Below are 17,269 nucleotides of genomic sequence, written 5' to 3' on the forward strand. Positions count from 1 at the left end.
AATCTTCAGTAATGAGAGCTGTGAACAAACACGTATTAAAATCCTAGAGTAAGTGAAAATTTTGTCTTCCTGTTTTGTTTACACCTCAGCTAAACCCAGATATGTAGTATTCAGTCGGAAATTACTTATCATGTTGATACTAAAGATTGAAGGGCAGCGTGGAGAGAAGGGAAATGTTTTCTTCTTGTGGAATTTTTCGGTGTATGTTTTTTCTTAATTGTGAGGGAAGTAATTTTGCTTTTCTTTCCCCTACCCTGACTTTCATTCCTTTGTTAAGAGCTACATAGTGCCTCAGAGATGTCATTGTTGTTTATTGGTTTATAATAAGTAACACTGAATTTCTTGCACACACACGAGGCATGTACCTTCCATTCAAATGTTGTGACTACAGAGGGAAATGGTAACCAGATAACTTAATTATTCACATGCTTCAAACCATAACATTAAAACTTTTTTGGCAACTGAATCTAGTTGCTTATTAGTATGAGCAGTATCTCATGCGGTGAGCTGCGTGTGTGTGTGTGTCCATTGCTCTTAGGAATTTGTCCAGGGTCATCAGTGTCAACATAGGACATGATAGAATTTACTGACGATTAATTTTCTTCACCAATCAAGGCATATTCCTACTGCTACCTTTTCTATATAGTGAAGCATGATTTATGCCAAAAGCTTCTGTGAACCAAGTATTTTTAATTCAGTCTTTGAAACTGTCATACTTTCCCTGGCCAGAGAACCCAGGCCACAGCTGAGCTAACCCTCTCCCAGTTATCCTGTTTGCCTATGACACCCTCCTACAAGGTAACATTCTGCATGTCCTATGGGAAAGCATTTCCAACTGACTCTGGTGTGTTAGCCAGAACCGAAGGAATGAAATTTGTTTTTACATAAACCCAGTTTGATATCTATATGCACATAAACTGCAACAATATGATTGACTTGTAAACATCTTCCAAGATGGTGGTGTAATTCTCCAGTTGATTTTGCAACATTGTAAAGATATAACCAAGTATAATTTTGCTGTACAAGGATGAATGGGCCCCACAGAATGCAAGAAATACCTTGCTTCCCTCTTTCATTGATAGAGGCAGAAGAGTAATATTCAGAGAAAAGCACCTAGACCTAAATTTTGTTTACTAGACCTAAAACATATCTGCTTAGTGTCAGAAAGCGAAAACCACCAGATAGGAGTATCTAAGACAAAATGACAGTGAAGGTTCTGAGGATAACCAGGTGTTGTTCACTTGTCCCAGTATCTGTACCTTCCCCGTTTCCCCTTAGCCTGAGCCCTGGTCTGATGATGTCAGACCCAAACTAGTCCTTTGACACCAGCCTACTGCGGCTGGTGGTCCCCAAGAGGCCCTCAGATCTGTCTGCGTTTAAGTAGTAACTGGCTTGACTTTCGGGCCTTCCAACATCTACAGCTTCCCATCCAAAGCCTCTCACTGAGACACCTGCTGCCTCCTGCCACCTCCCATCTCGAGGCAGATTTATTCCATATGCCCTCTCCTCCTCTATCCCACGCCCACCTCCTTTTTGTGGCAAGGTCCTAGTCATGACAGCTCTTCTGGTCTTCACTCACCCAGTCCAATCCTTCTTGTTTTTAAATTTCCTTACATCTAACTTCAACTCAGAAGCCTTTCACAACCAACTTAAATGATGTCACCTGTGATTCTTCTTACCGCCACTATCCCATCTGCTTGCGCTGAAGGTAAATGCTTTATTCCTTTAATGCCTAATTCTTCACTAACAACCTGATGAGGCTGAGCTTCTAGTCTCATAAGTCATCATGCCCAGTGTCCCTTATAAGCATTATGTGACACTGGGCATGATGTACATGGCAAGGATGGAGAACAGATCATTAAATAACTACTCTCCCTCAGTTTTTCCTATAAGGATTATAAAACCGTCCACATATTACATTAAAATGCACCACAAATGTTTACCTGGTCTTTTTTCTTCCTACCTTATACCTAGTCTGGTTTCAGTCAGTCACCAAACCTGAGGTCATCGGAGGTTTCTACACCACACTGTGCGTCTGGCGTACACATTAAAGAATGAAGGCGATGGCCGTAGACTGTTAGCGCCTGAGCGTGTTCCCTGTGAATGATGGATCCCGTGACACAGCTGATGCCTCCGGCGGGAGGACAGCGGGCCAGGTCCCACCAAGGCCTCCTTCACCACTCGGACATGCTGTAGAGAGAGGTCCTTTCTCATATTTATGTATAAACAGGTACCAGTTTTGATTTTATTTCATCATATTAACATTCATGACACATCAGAATGAGAAATGCACAATTCAACCATTCAACAGCTTGCCTTACTACAAAAGAACACTATATTCATATTAAACATTTATACAGTCTTCCCACCTAACTTTACAAATGTCCTAAACCATTTTCCAGCATTTCTCACGTAGAAGTCTAGTTCTGTCGTATGAAATCACCATCTGTATCACCTGGTAGGCTCCAGGGCTCCCCCTCGGATTCCACGCGGCAAAGAGTCAGCCGCCGCCCTGCCCGGCCCTCAGCCTCCCGCGTGGCTCTGGGGCTGGCCCGAGAGGCTGCCCCTTCGGCAGGCAGGGCAGTCTCCATTCCAAGGGCTGATTACTCGACGTTAGTGATCAAGGACCAAAGGGTGTAGCACAGGACCACATCGGTCACAGGAAGGAAGGGGACCGTGGCCAAGAGAAACCCCAAATGATGGAAGGCCAGTTCCGCCCAGAGATCGCATTAAAACCAAGTCCCACAACCCTCCTGAAACATACAGCACTGGAGCCGTTAATTTCATTTCTCAAAAACGTTCCACAGTTGTGACCAGACTCTGGAAGCAGGGAGCTGTTACACGTTTGGTGCGTGTGTACATAACACATCGAAAATCACTGTGTGAGACCTTGATAATGTCTGATTACATCCAAAATTTACATGTATATAGAAAAGCTAAATCACTCTTAACAGAACTTCTCCAGTATGGTAACAACGCACTCCCTACGCAGTTTACTCTCTTCATTTTATACCCATATCATAGCCCATTATTTGTGCATAACCAGTTATGTTCTATGAAGCTCATAATCGTCACAATCAAGTCGGTTTTGAATCATGTCATTCTATGCTGGTTTTAGCAGTCACCATGGGAAACATGAAGTCACATCCAACTCACAGGACTGTCCATTTCTCACACGTAGAAAAACCTGAGATACGAGTCAGCAACTAGCTACACTTACAGTAAAGAACACTGCTACCACCCACCCACCACCCTAAAAAAAAGCTGCTGACGTGAACTAAGGCTTCAAAACAGGACCAGACTGTCGCTGACGAAACTCAAGCCCGTAAGTTTAAAAGCAGGTAAGCACTGTCACTTGTGTACTTGTTCTAATCACCTCCTCTTTTCAGCTGCCAGGATTGATTCCATAGTGATTGCAGGTCACGGACTGAGACCACTTGGTCCCGCTCCACTCTGATATGTCCGTTCCACTAAAAAATGCTGGGGTTAGTTTCTGAGAACAGCTTGGCTGTGTCTTTCCGCTCTGCTTGCAACGAAACAAACTTCAACCACCTTCTCCTCACCTTCCTACACTGTTTATCTCTGAACATTCGTTGCTTACCAAAGCCTCTCTCAGCCCTATCAGTATGAAAGTCTAATTATAGAAATACCACCTTGGTCGCATGCTAAGGGAAGAAACCACTGAGAAAAAGTTTCCTGCGTCTCCTCAGCAACTGTTCCTTCTCTAATCCTTCCGCGGTTTTCTGCCTCCTGGTAGTTTCCTATGAAATTCTGCCTTACCGTTCCATTTTCCCAAAACGCATCTGCGCGATGAACCCGAAATGGAAGCTGTCTAGCGCGGCTGAGGACGTGACGGTGGCTGCTGTGCTGCTGCCGAATAAAGTCACGTCTGGCTTGAAACTGACCTTCATTGAAAGGGTTGACAGCCCCATCTCGAACAACTCTTTGATTTATAAAGAGGGAGGTAGACTTGTTTAGCCTCCCAGCCTTAGCTTAAATCGTGATGCTGCCAGATTCCTGGCTGTTCAGTTGATCCTAGATCGCTTCCTTCCTTTCTTCACAAAGCTGAGAAGAAAGAACAAATGAACGCCCTCCCTCCAGGCCCAACTGGAGATGTGTGCAGAGACCGTCTGCATTGGTCTGAAAGGGGTGACTAGCTACCTGCCTGTTCACAATGCCTAGAAAACGGGCCACCAAGCCTGGTAGTGGTGAAAGCCCCGACTTTCCGTCTGAGGTACTGGGGTTGCTCTATAGTAGATCTTGGCAAGGCCCCTAATGGTCGGTCAGCAGAACGATGCTCTCGCATCGCTCGGCTGTCAGGTGCGCGTGGGTGTGTGAATCAGCTTTGGATGTGGTCATTTCTCTTGGATTTACCATTAGGTTCTGTTCCTAATAGGTTCTCCCCGCCCGACCCACAGGCTGGCTCAGTCTCAGCGCTAAGGTGCACTATGGAAGGGACCGGACAGGACTAGTATTTGAGATCTCTCTTTGTAGCACGACAAGAAAATGGTGGGCGCTTCTGTCCTCTGACACCAAATAGAACTCGATTTAGTAAGAACGAGAGGATGTGCAGTCCACTGCATGGAATTGTTTCATGTGCCTGGGGGGAAAGCTAGCCTCTGCCCTTCCACTTGTGTTGAGAGAAACACTAGCTGCTCTCTCAAATGCAGATGTTAGAACGACGGTGTTGGTCCGTGTTTTGCTTTTACACCATAGCTCCATTTTCCAAAAATATATATGTATGTACATATATATATTTCAGATTTACAGGGAATATTTTTTTGTGAACGAGGAAAAAAACTGTCCATAGAAGTCACAAGTGTCTTTCTTCTCAGGAGACCTCGATGATTTCCATGCTGCCTGAAAAGCTCGACTGGCTGCCCACCTTCCCCAGTTCCTCCCGCGACCGGTTTTCGGACATGATGCTCTCGCCAAACTCCATCTGGCAGCTTCTGCGTTTGAACTGCTTCTCGAAGGGACTCTCCTCGTGCCAGCTGCGCCGGGAGTCGGCCCTGTCGCTGGGCTTCTGCCGCCGGCGCACGGAGTGGCCCGGGTCGCCGCCGCAGGCGGGCAGCTGGCCGCAGCTGAAGGCCGGGGGGCCGGCGTGGCCTCCGTAGACGGCCGAGGCCGAGTAGAAGTGAGTGGGCTCAGGGGCGAAATACCAGCTCTTGGCCAAGGAGGGGGCGGAGGGCTGGGGGGCCAGGATGTCCGAGTGCCAGCCCTCGAGGCCCAGCCCGGCGGCGGCGGAGGGGGCCAGGTGCTGCTGGCTGGCCGAGAGGCCGAAGAGGAAGCGGGGCTGGCAGTGGTCCTCCACGCTCCCGCTGCGGGGCAGGGGCGACAGGAGCGGCCTCCCCGCGCGGGGCCGCGCGCCCTGGCCCTCGGGGGCCCTAGGAGGCTGGGGACCCCGGGGGGGCCCGGCCTCCTCCCGCTCCGGGCTGGCCTCCGGCGTCTGCTCCGACACCTCCCGCACCGGGGAGAACTGGCACGGCTTGCCGGCGCCCTCCAGGGCGGAGGAGGGCTTGTAGGCCTCCGGGGCCGCCTCCGGGGAGGAGAGACCGCGCAGGGGCGCGGCCGCGCCGGCCGACGGCGACACCGCCTTGATGTCCAGGGAGAAGGAGCGCTTGAGGCGGCCGCTGTCCTCCCGCCGGTCCGCGGGCAGGTGGAGCCCGTTGAGCGCCTGGACCAGGGGGCCGTCGTCGGGCGGCGAGGGCTGGGCGGCGGGGGGCGCAGGCCGGGGCCCCGCCGCCTCCGGGGGAGCGGCGGCGGGGCGGGCGCGGGGCGGCCCGAGGGGCGGCTGGCCTCCCTGCCCGCCCTCCGTGGGGACGGCGACGGGGACGGGGACGGGCTCGCTTGGCTTCTCCAGGTGCAGCAGCTTCAGTTTGCTCTTGGGCCCCGCCGCTCCGGTCTGGCTCTGAATCCTCTTCTCGTAGTCGAGCAGCTGGCCCAGAAAATTGAAGTTCGGAGATATAGTAGGTCTTTTTTCTTTCACAAATCTATGAAAAGAGGAAAAAACCAAAAAGGCTTGAATCTGACGACTACCTGTTATCGTTAAGAATGTTATTAAGCTACAGCAAGTGAAGAGCTGAGACGGAATCATCAGAGAGACCCTCCCAAGACCTTTGTCAGGTGGCTGGTTTAAAACTTCCGGCAGAGGGTCAAGGAGGAGAGGAGGGCCTCTGCATCGGGGAGCTTTACAGCCTGAGCCCGGAGGTGCTAGGAAGCAGGGGGCCAGGCCCCTAAAGTTCTAGGTTGAGCCTCCTTATTTTCAAGGACCCAAGGCTTCCCGTGCAACTGGTAAGAGATGATTCTTGCCTCACCGCCTGGGATGACACCGCTCCCCCCCCCCCCACCCCGACCGGCGCTGCCACCAGAAGTACAGCTTAACAGCCGTGGGCCACCTTCAGCCTCCCAACATCAAAGGCCCCACAGCCACTTCAAGACGTTGCACATTTTTAATTAACGATCAAAAGAGAGAGTATCAGATGGCCAGGGCATCAAAGCACACACTTCCGAGTTCCTTCCCTTCGGATTCAGTGTGACTGACAGAATAACCAGCTACACAGTGGTCTCTGTCTGCTAAGCACTATGCTAATGCACTAAAGAGAGTATTCTCTCATGCAACTCGCAAAACTGCCCTCTGTCAGGTGGGTGTGGTTACCCCCATCACAGAGATACAGAGAGTCCTTAGGTGACTTACCCCAAATCACACAGCTACCAAAGGATGGTGCCGGGATTCAAAACCAGGTCTAGGGACTTCCCTGGTGGCGCAGTGGTTAAGACTCGGCGCTCCCAACGCAGGGGACCCGGGTTCAGTCCCTGGTCAGGGAACTAGATCTCATATGCATGCCGCAACTAAGGAGCCGGCAAGCCGCAACTAAGGACGCCACCTGCACAGCTAAGACCCAGCGCAACCAAATCAATAAATATTAAAAAAGAAAAAAACCAGGTCTGATGTCGGGGTTCATATCTGTAACCACCTTGTTTAAAAAAGAGTCATCAAGGGATCAAAACTAGTAATAAACAGCTTTTATGTTTCCATGTAGAAACAGAGACTCTTTAGAAATAGTAGATATATTCTTTAGTGGCCCCTGACCCTTAAGACACTTCTCAGAAGATGCAGGAGCGCAACTACACTGAAAATTTGTATTTGGATCAGGAGGAAAGAGAAAAATCCAAAATAAACTCCTTGGAAATCAGTCACCTAAAGCAAATTAATGAAGCCAGAAATAATTGCCTCAACTGTGACAAGTTTAAATACAGGATCCTCGTGATGAGACCTCGTAACAGGATATAAGGGTGGCTTCCCTGCTGGTTTCTCCTGGGTGCAGGAGGACCTTAGGGAGAAGCCAGAGTGGAGGACGAGGAGTGATGCGGACACAGGGAGGACCCGCCTCCTCAGTTCCTTCCTCAAGTGAGAAGCTGTTCAGGTAGCTCATTTCTTTTTTCCAGATTTTCCAATTTTAGAAGAAAGTCCAATTGTTACAGCAGGCCTGGCTCCACGTGCCTATATTTATTGATCCTTTATCACACGCAAACTAACCGCCTCTATCGACACAGAGGACTCCGATTCACGCGTCCCTGAACACAACCCCAGTCCTCGGTGCTGCTGTCGCTGGCTGCCTTCTGCCTGGAGAAAGGGGGGTGGAGGCAACCCACTCCAAATTATACACTTCAAAATCTGGGCAACTCTATGCACAGCCACATGCAAATCAGGTTAGAGCACACCCTCACTCCACACACAGACATAAACTCAAAATGGCTTAGAGACTTAAGTATAAGACATGACACCATAAAACTCCTAGAAGAGAACATAGGCAAAACATTCTCTAACATAAATTGTACCAGTGTTTTCTTAGGTCAGTCTCCCAAGGCAATAGAAATAAAAGCAAAAATGAACAAATGGGACCTAATCAAACTTACAAGCTTTTGCACAGCAAAGGAAACCATAAATAAAAAGACAGCCTATGGACTGGGAGAAAATATTTGCAAATGATGATGTGACTAAAAAGGGCTTAATTTCCAAAATATACAAATAGCTCGTACAATTCAATAACAAAAAAAAAAAAACCCCAATCAAAAAATGGGCAGAAGACCTAAATAGACATTTCACCAAAGGAGACACACAGATGGCCAATAGGCACATGAAAAAGATGCTCATCATCGCTAATTATTAGAGAAATGCAAATCAAAACTACAATGAGGTTATCACCTCACACAGGTCAGAATGACCATCATTAAGTCTACAAATACGTGTTGGAGAGGGTGTGGAGAAAAGGGTACCCTCCTACACTGTTGGTGGGAATGTAAATTGGTGCAGCCACTATGGAGAACAGTATGGAGGTTCCTCAAGAAAACTAAAACTAGAGTTGCCATATGATCCAGCAGTCCCACTCCTGGGCATATCCCCAGACAAAACCATAATTTGAAAAGATACATGCACCCCTATGTTCACAGCAGCACTATTCACAATAGCCAAGACATGGAAACAACCTAAATGTCCATCAACAGATGAAAGGATATAGAAGATGTGGCATACACACACACACATACATACATACAATGGAATGTTAACCATAAAAAAGAATGAAACAATGCCATTTGCACCAACATGGATGGACCTAGAGATTATCATACTAACTGAAGTAAGTCGGAAAGAGAAAGACAAATACCATATGATATCACTTATATGTGGAATCTAAAATATGACACAAGTGAACATATCTATGAAACAGAAATAGACTCACAGACATACAGAACTGACTTGTGGTTGCTGAGGGGGTGTGGGAGAGGGAAGGATTGGGAGTCTGGGATTAGCAGATGCAAACTATTACATATAGGATGGATAAACAACAAGGTCCTATTGTATAGCCCAGGGAGCAATATTCAACATCCTGTGATAAACCACACGGAAAAGAATATGAAAAGAATATATGTATGTATAAATGAATCACTTTGCTGTATAGCAGAACTTAACACAACACTGTAAATCAACTATGTACTTCAATAAAATTTTTAAAAAAATCTAAGCAACTCTAGATTGCAGGAAATTCTACTCAACGAATGGAGTTTGACAATTATTTGGTTTTATACTTGCATATATTGGGATTTTTCCACAGTGAAAGAGACACAAAATCTGAAGCACGGTAGGAATTCTATAATGAGTATTCTCCTGGAGCGTTTCTTTCTCATGTGTAAATTAGAACAAATGATATTTCCCCAACTAGGCAAAGATATAAACTCAAGTAACAGGATGGAGATCTCTGTATTTGCTCTTCCTTAAACTTAAAAAGTAGCTGAGGATGGACTTGATACATGTGAGCACAGAATTAGTGCTAAATGATAAAAATGCATTTTTCTCCAGTCTTTGAAAAACCATTTAAAAATCCAGTCACCTGTAAAGAGTGTAACTAAAATCATCATGATCTGCTTTAACGTGGTCACCACCACCCTCTCCCCACCCCCTCCACGTCTTCTCATGCTTCAGGTCAAAGGAGAAGCCAGTCTCGCAGGGCATGTTCCTGTCCTCACCTGTAAGCTTCATCCAAGGACATATCCATCCTCTTCATGATGTAGGCGATGGCGATGGTGGCAGAGCGAGAGATCCCTGCCAAGCAGTGCACTAGGACACATCCATTGGAGGCTTTTGCTTTCTCTGTATGAGTCAGATTCAGAAAGGGTCATTAATGACAACTTTGTTCAGCAGTGAAATCTTATTTCCATTTACTCACACAATGTCTTTCATCTGGCAACTCGAAGTAAAGCCCATCTATGTACCTATTTTTCCTTTCAATATTCTTTTAAGGAGGTAGGGGAAGATGATTTCCCCACGATTTACATATAGAACAATGAAGGTCCACATGTGTTAATAAACAATGTGTCCCTAACTCAGTTTGCCTCTTATTCAGTACTCTTCACCATGTATTTTTTACATTATTTTAATAACTTTCCCTGAGTATAAATCACACATTGTGATCACGTGATTCTACTTGTTTAGTGTAGAAAACTTCAGAAATACAGAATAGTATAAAGAAAATAACATCCAAAATCCTAAGATTTAGCTAATATTTTGTTTACCTATGTTGTCTGATAGTTAAGTTTTTTTCGAATTACGTAAGAGATACATTTTTTTCCAGTTTTGAGATATAATTGACATATAACATTGTACTTTAGGTGTATGACATAATGATTTGATATATATGAGCAATTAAATTAAAAAAATTTTTTTTCATTTTAAACATATGCGACACACATTAACTGTGTAAAAAGCAGGGAGGTGGGGACGGGGAGAGACTTAATCACAGTGATACCACATCACGACGCAAAGAGACGCCAAGTCAAGCAATTTGTAAAATGCCGACTCACAGAATCCACCTTCCTATAATTTCCCTATCTTTCTCTGGGAGACTTTTCTGTGTGTCATAAAGTGGCTCACTTAACTTTACTTGCTGAATTTAAGAAGAAGCCATGTGTGTACCATGAATCAGTTTCAGTAGGTCACCTTAATGAGGACCAAGGGAACTCTGACCTCTTCCTTGATATCCAAGAGATACTGTCTGACTGCATCATGCTAATTCCCCGTAACATGGTAGAAGGACTCGTGGACACTGTTAGAACCAAGAACCAAGGAAATTCGATCGCACGGTACTGCCATCTCTCACTGTAGGTGAGCTTTAAAAGCTTTCTCGTGGACATGGATGAAGTTATCCCACAGCCTGGAAGCAACTACCATTTTAGCCAGTACAGTGACTACCTTATATCTGAACAATTACGTATGTGCTTACCCTTTACCTGCACGCTGCTGCCATGAGCTAAATTCTTCCCTTTTCATCCTTGTTTTCATTGATAACTACCAAAAGTTTACCAAACCTTATGTTAAAGTTCTTGTAATTAACAAGGTATCCAGGGAATCTGCTCTGGCAGCTGAATGATACAATATACAATACAATAACACTTCAATCTCACCACCTCTGTTATACATATAACAAATTCCCAACGTATAGGACTTATTGTTTGTTATGTACAAAACACCATAGAGCTTTAAGGTACTACATGAACAATCAAGCAGCTTCCCTTTAGACAGGGAAATCAAACACAATAAAACAATAACAAACGAACACAAAACAACATTGAAACAAAGAAAAAAGGACACGCTATACAACCTAACAGTATATAAACACATGTACGTAAAGTCCAAGCCTTCCTGGGCTACACAGCTCTCTTCCTCCTAGCAACTATTCAGTATTTAGCCTATACTACTGTTAGTATTTCCTCTTTCACCTTGGCTGCTAAGAAGCCCAAAGCTAAGGTGTTCACTCAATTTCAAGAGATAACTGTAATGCAGATTTTACTGTGCCTTTCCTAGTCCCATATTACCTGGTTCTTGCCCTTCTGTCCCACTTTAATGGGTACGTGTGTGCATGTGTGTTATCTTTTGAGCCCGACCTCTTACTGTAAGCTGCTTCAAATTCTTATTGGAAGGAGGCTGGCTTTAAATATTTTTTTAATGTTGACAGTACTCTCTCATCATTTTTAATAATTATCGCGAAACTAGACTAGGAGGACCAAGAAGGGTCTTGCTTCTAACACTCCCCCAAAGGGTTTAACACTGAGCACACAGTGTGAACCCAGTAAATACTGGCTGGCTGACCGATACATATTTTAAAAGGTAATCTTTATAAAAAATTCGAAAAAGGCTGGAAGGAAATAAAGCAATGATAACAGATGCGTTAGGACGTTGAGGTTACAGGTTTCTTTTTCAAATGTTCCGCGTGGTACTTATACTGTTTTTACAATTACAACTGCTTTGATGATATATTTTAAAAATCTAACTAAAAAGTGATTATACTGAAGTGGGGTTCATTAGAACACATTTCTTGGCAGAATTGAGTGCTAAACTGAGTCTCTTAAGGCAAAGGAGGTAATACCTGTCGACCTGGCGGAGAGGAGAAGGGAAACATTTGAGAAAGACCCACGGTGGGGCTGGACAACCACTCAGAAAACAGCCTTGGCTGGTGCACGCTGGGCGGGAAGTGACCGGAGAGGAGGGGTCAGAGGTGGGAAGCAGGTGTTGGAGAGTCTGGGAATGTTGGGCTAAGGACTCAAGGCACTTAAGGAGCCTCTGCAGGTTCCTGAATAGGGGGCAACAAGAAGGCACTGAAGGGGAAAACTGGAAATAAAAAAAAGCAGGTTGCCACTACAACAATCCAGGAATTAAACAAGATATATCTATTTTTTCAATTTTATCTATTTTTCAGTTTTTTCTGTTTTATCAATTCTAGGTTAAAAAAGAGAGAGAGGATAACAAATGAAATGGGTTAAGAGGGAGTCAGTGACAGGGAGAAGTTAAAGAGGCTAAAAAGAAGGAAGAAATAACAGAGGTGACAGAGTACAGCTCTAAGAAAAAACAGAAAAGGACTTAGATAATTTTTAAAATAAAGCTACTATTTATTAGAGCCAATTATGCGTCAGGCACCTTGCAAGGTGTTTTACATGCATCATCTATTTCAATCCGAACAACATCCCTGAAAGGTAGAAACATTATCTTTAGTCTCCAGATCAGGAAACTGAGGAACAGAAGTTTTAGTAACTCACCTGGAATCACTTAACTGATAATCAAATACAGTTTGGCTCCAAAGCGCATACTCTTAATTACCTCCCCGGATTGCCTACAGAAGCCCTGAGTTTGCGGTGGGTGAGGCGGAGCAGGAGCCCGTGCGAGCAGCCAGCTGGGCCGGGGGCCCTGGGCAGTGACTCGGGGCACAGACGGGTAAACGCGCTCGCCGCTGCCTGCGTCCACTAGGAGTAAAGGCAACACCCCATGAAAGCTGCGTCCTTCCAACAAACCTTACTGAACAAACAAACTTATTGAAATTTAACCTGAATAATAAAAAGTATGAGCCTGTAAGTTATTAAGTGCTGGTATGAGGGTATGTCTTCAAATTATATTCTCTGCCATGACTAACCATAGCTTAAAACAGCCTGGACGAGACTAGCAACTGTAGTGAACATGGGCTGAACTCCACAGTGGGCTGGACGTGTTGCCCTGGATCGTCTGGGTGGGAAAAGGATGGTGGCCCTCACAGTAAACAGGGCCAAGCAAGTGAACTACTGGTAAGTGAAAATATCTTCAGATATACAATAAATCACGATACGTATTTGGGTGGGTATTTCACCAACCAGCAACATGGTAAAATTCCTTTTGTAGGAATTAAAAGTGGCCAAGAGCTCCAATGAAAGAAGAAAGTAAGCTGGGGGCAAAGTTATTCATATTCTCTCTTTTCTACCAACCTCCTAAAGCTTAGACATTGTCATGACTTAACAGAATCAGGTTCTATTCTAAATAGATTCTGAAATCGCACTTTTAGCTGAAATTAGAGCCAGTCATCTCTGGATCAATGTGACATGCAATGGGAACATTAACTATAACTGTCGTCTTTTAAAGAGGCAAACGTTGAACGATATGCTGAATATTTCCTAGAAGTAGAATAGTGGGAAGGATTAATTTGGGGAGTTTTGTTTGTGATTATTTTAATGTGAATTATCAAGCCATTTATCTTCAGGTGTTTCACAGAATGCATGCCAATTAAAGAGGAGACGACTTGGCAATCTGAAATCTTGAAAAAAAGAGATCTGTTTCAGAATTGCCCGAAGTTCCAAAAGCACTGTCTAGAAAATTCCTCTCGCAGATGAAAGGATATAGTGAGGGGCTTAATTTACATAGTTTTACTGTTTAAAAGGAACTAGTTCTTTTTTTTTTGAACTTTCAGTAACCAATTCAGAGTATTTAATTATGGATGAGGGTACTCAAACTTGTGTGACTAGGGGGAAAACTAACGAAAACTCTTCACACGGACATCAAGAGTCACACCCTGTTATGCTGCTCAAGAGCAAAGAACGCGTCTCCTCGGTTTAGCCACTTTCCACCAAAACCACATTTCAAATACACATCATCGATTTCCTACCAGCAGACCTGATCCCGAGGCACCAAAATGTCACAACAGCGCCAGAAGCTGGGAGTCAGGGAGGCTCCAGGGCTGACGGGCCCAGTGAGCAGAACAAACCTGTCACAGACAATGCCAAGGAATGACCACACAAGTATTAGAGTGTGTGTGTGTGTGTGTGTGTGTGTGTGTGTGTGTGTGTGTGTGAGTGTGTGTGTGTGTGTGTGAGTGTGTGTGTGTGTGTGTGAGTGTGTGTGTGTGTGTGAGTGTGTGTGTGAGTGTGTGTGTGAGTGTGTGTGTGAGTGTGTGTGTGTGTGTGTGTGAGTGTGTGTGTGTGTGTGTGTGTTGGAATTTCATTAGATCCAATACTACTTGAAATTACTGGCACACGGACTGAGGCTTAGGAATCTTGTGACATAAAGACTTTAAATGTAATGGGATTTGTTTTCACAGGATTTGACTTTTCTCTGGGGAAAACATAGCAGCAAGGCAGAAACAGTTTAAGGAATGCCACCACAGTTTCCAAAAGTCTTTTATAGGATTTGACGAAGTGGGTAAAAAGTTTAATCCCAAAAGTTCAACCGATTTTCAAACACTTGCCAATACATAATCACAGATCCCATTAGGCTTAACCCTGGTAGTGTTAAAGTTAGCTAGGATGTCACAAGGCTAGTCCCTTAGGGATGGCATGGCACACACACATCACCTTGGCCACTAAACGAGATAAGCAGCATCATGTGTTTTCAGACTTCTGAACTGTATGAAATAGGTTCCTTTTCTCTAATGAAAAAAAAAGGGGAGGAAGGGAGGCAGGGATACACCTCTACATGAGACTATAACCCAAAGGGCTTGTAATATTACTTGAGCTACTCACCAATGAAATCTACTGATTTGTCCAACCATGGCAAAATTTTCTCACAAAAGCTATCGTTCACAGGCACTCGCAGGAAATGAGATTCAGGGATAAAGTCAGGCTTGGGACAGGTGTTGCTGGCATTTAACACATAACCAATCCCATTCTGTTGCATCAGCTCCTAGGGAGGGAAAGAGCAATTAAAGTAACTAATAACATACTAGCATGATCATTTTTAAAGAGAAAAGTTTAGCATAATGATTAAAATGACTAGTTTCCTTGAAACAATCAGACTACATTCAATCAGTGAAATCCAATAAACCTAGCACAATGACATGTAAAGACTTAAGTTTAAAGCAGAATCTAAAACTGAAGTATAGTTAATTTACAATGTTGTGTTAGTTTCAATTGTATGTCAAAGTGATTCAGTTATACATATATATATATATTTAGTTTCTTTTCCATTATAGGTTATTATAAGATACTGAGTACTGTTCCCTGTGCTATACAGTATGTCCTTGTTGTTTATCTATTTTACATATAGTAGTGTGTATATGTTAATCCCAAATTCCTAATTTATCCCTCCCTACCACCTTTCCCCTTTGGTAACCATAAGTTTGTTTTCTATGCCTGTGAGTCTATTTCCGTTTTGTAAATAAGTTCATTTGTATCCTTTTTTCTTTTTAGATTCCACATATAAGTGATATCATATTTGTCTTTCTCTGACTCGCTTCACTTAATATGATAATCTCTAGGTCCAACCGTGTTGCTGCAAATGGCATTATTTCGTTCCTTTATATGGCTAAATAGTATTCCATTATATTACATATTATATTATACTATACTATATACACCACATCTTCTTTAACCATTCATCTGTCAATGGGCACTTAGGTTGCTTCCACGTCTTGGCTATTGTAAATAGTGCTGCAATGAACAGTGGGTTGTGTGTATTTTTTTCAAATTATGGTTTTCTCCAGATATATGCCCAGGAGTAGGATTGCAGGATCATAAGGTAGCTCTATTTTCAGTTTTTTAAGGAACCACCATACTGTTCTCTGTAGTTGCTGTAACAATTTACCTTCCCGCCAACAGTGTAGTAGGGTTCCTTTTTCTCCATACCCTCTCCAGCATTTATTATTTGTAGACTTTATAATGATGACCATTCTGACGAGTGTGAGGTGATACCTCATTGTAGTTTTGATCTGCATCTCTCTAATGATTAGCAATACTGAACATCTTTCCATATGCCTGTTGGCCATCTTTGTGTCTTCTTTGGAGAAACGTCTGTTTAGGCCTTCTGCCAACTTTTTGATTGGGTTTTTTATATATATATATATATATATATTAAACTGTATGAGCTGTTTGTATATTTTGGAAATTAATCCCTTGTCAGTAGCATCGTTTGCAAATATTTTCTCCCATTCTGTAGATTGTCTTTTTGTTTTGTTTATGGTTTCCTTTGATGTGCAAAAGCTTTTAAGTTTAATTAGATCCCATTTATTTATTTTTGTTTTTATTTCCATTACTCTAGGAGACGGCCCGAAAAAGATATTGCTGCGATTTATGGCAGAGTGTTCTGCCTATGTTTTCCTCTAGGAGTTTTATGGTTTCCAGTCCTACATTTAGGTCTTTAATCCATTTTGAGTTTATTTTTGTATATGGTGTTAGAGAATGTTCTAATTTCATATTTTTACATGCAGCTGTCCAGTATTCCCAGCACCATTTACTGAAGAGACTTTTTCTCCATTGTATATTCTTGCCTCCTTTGTCATAGATTGACCGTAAGTGTGTGGGTTTATTTCTGGGCTTTCTATCCCGTTCTGTTGATCCGTGTGTCTGTTTTCGTGCCCAGTACCTTACTGTTTTGATCACTGTAGATTTGTAGTATAGTCTGAAGTCAGGGATCCTGATTCCTCCAGCTCCGTTCTTCCTTCTCAAGATTGTCTTGGCTATTCGGGGTCTTTGTGTTTACATACATACAAATTAAAAAATTTTTTTGTTCTAGTTCTGTGAAAAATGCCATTGATAATTTGATAGGAATTGCACTGAATGTGTAGATTGCCTTGGGGAGTATGGTCTTTTAACAATACTGATTCTTCCAATCCAAGAACATGGTATATCTTTGCATTGTGTTGTGTTCAATTTCTTTCATCAGCGTCTTACAGTTTTCAGAGTACAGGTCTTTTGCCTTCTTAGGTAGGTTTATTCCTAGGTATTTTATTCTTTTTGATGTGATAGTAAATGGGACTGTTTCCTTAATTTCTCTTTCTGATATTTTGTTGTTAGTGTATAGAAATGCAACATATTTCTGCATATTAATTTCATATCCAGCAACTTTACTGAATTCATGGATGAGCTCTAGTAGTTTTCTGGTAGCGTCTCTAGGATTTTCTATGTATAGTAGCATGTCATCTGCAAACAGTGACAGTTTTACTTCTTTTCCAATTTGGATTCTTTTTATTTCTTTTTCTTC

General features: G+C 43.5%; 1 protein-coding gene across 11 annotated transcripts in view; it reads right to left on the minus strand.

Moving 5' to 3' along the window:
• DUSP16 (dual specificity phosphatase 16) overlaps window positions 1-17,269 on the minus strand; it is a 126,230-nt gene that overhangs the window by 39,466 nt on the left and 69,495 nt on the right. For 9 of the 11 annotated variants that reach the window (XM_082348833.1, XM_082348832.1, XM_082348836.1 and 6 more), the window contains 3 exons: window positions 14,815-14,974; window positions 9,529-9,652; window positions 4,711-5,993 (listed from right to left, as the gene is read on the minus strand). In XM_082348833.1, coding sequence (XP_082204959.1) covers window positions 4,832-5,993; window positions 9,529-9,652; window positions 14,815-14,974 — 1,446 coding nt within the window. In that variant the 3' untranslated portion in view covers window positions 4,711-4,831. Of the gene's footprint in view, window positions 1-1,963; window positions 5,994-9,528; window positions 9,653-14,814; window positions 14,975-17,269 lie in introns of those variants that run through there. The other 2 variants (XR_014232980.1, XR_014232981.1) reach the window with 1 other exon arrangement.

The sequence above is a fragment of the Balaenoptera borealis genome (genome assembly GCF_965194805.1).
Source record: "Balaenoptera borealis genome assembly, chromosome: 13".
Classification (NCBI taxonomy): domain Eukaryota; kingdom Metazoa; phylum Chordata; class Mammalia; order Artiodactyla; family Balaenopteridae; genus Balaenoptera; species Balaenoptera borealis.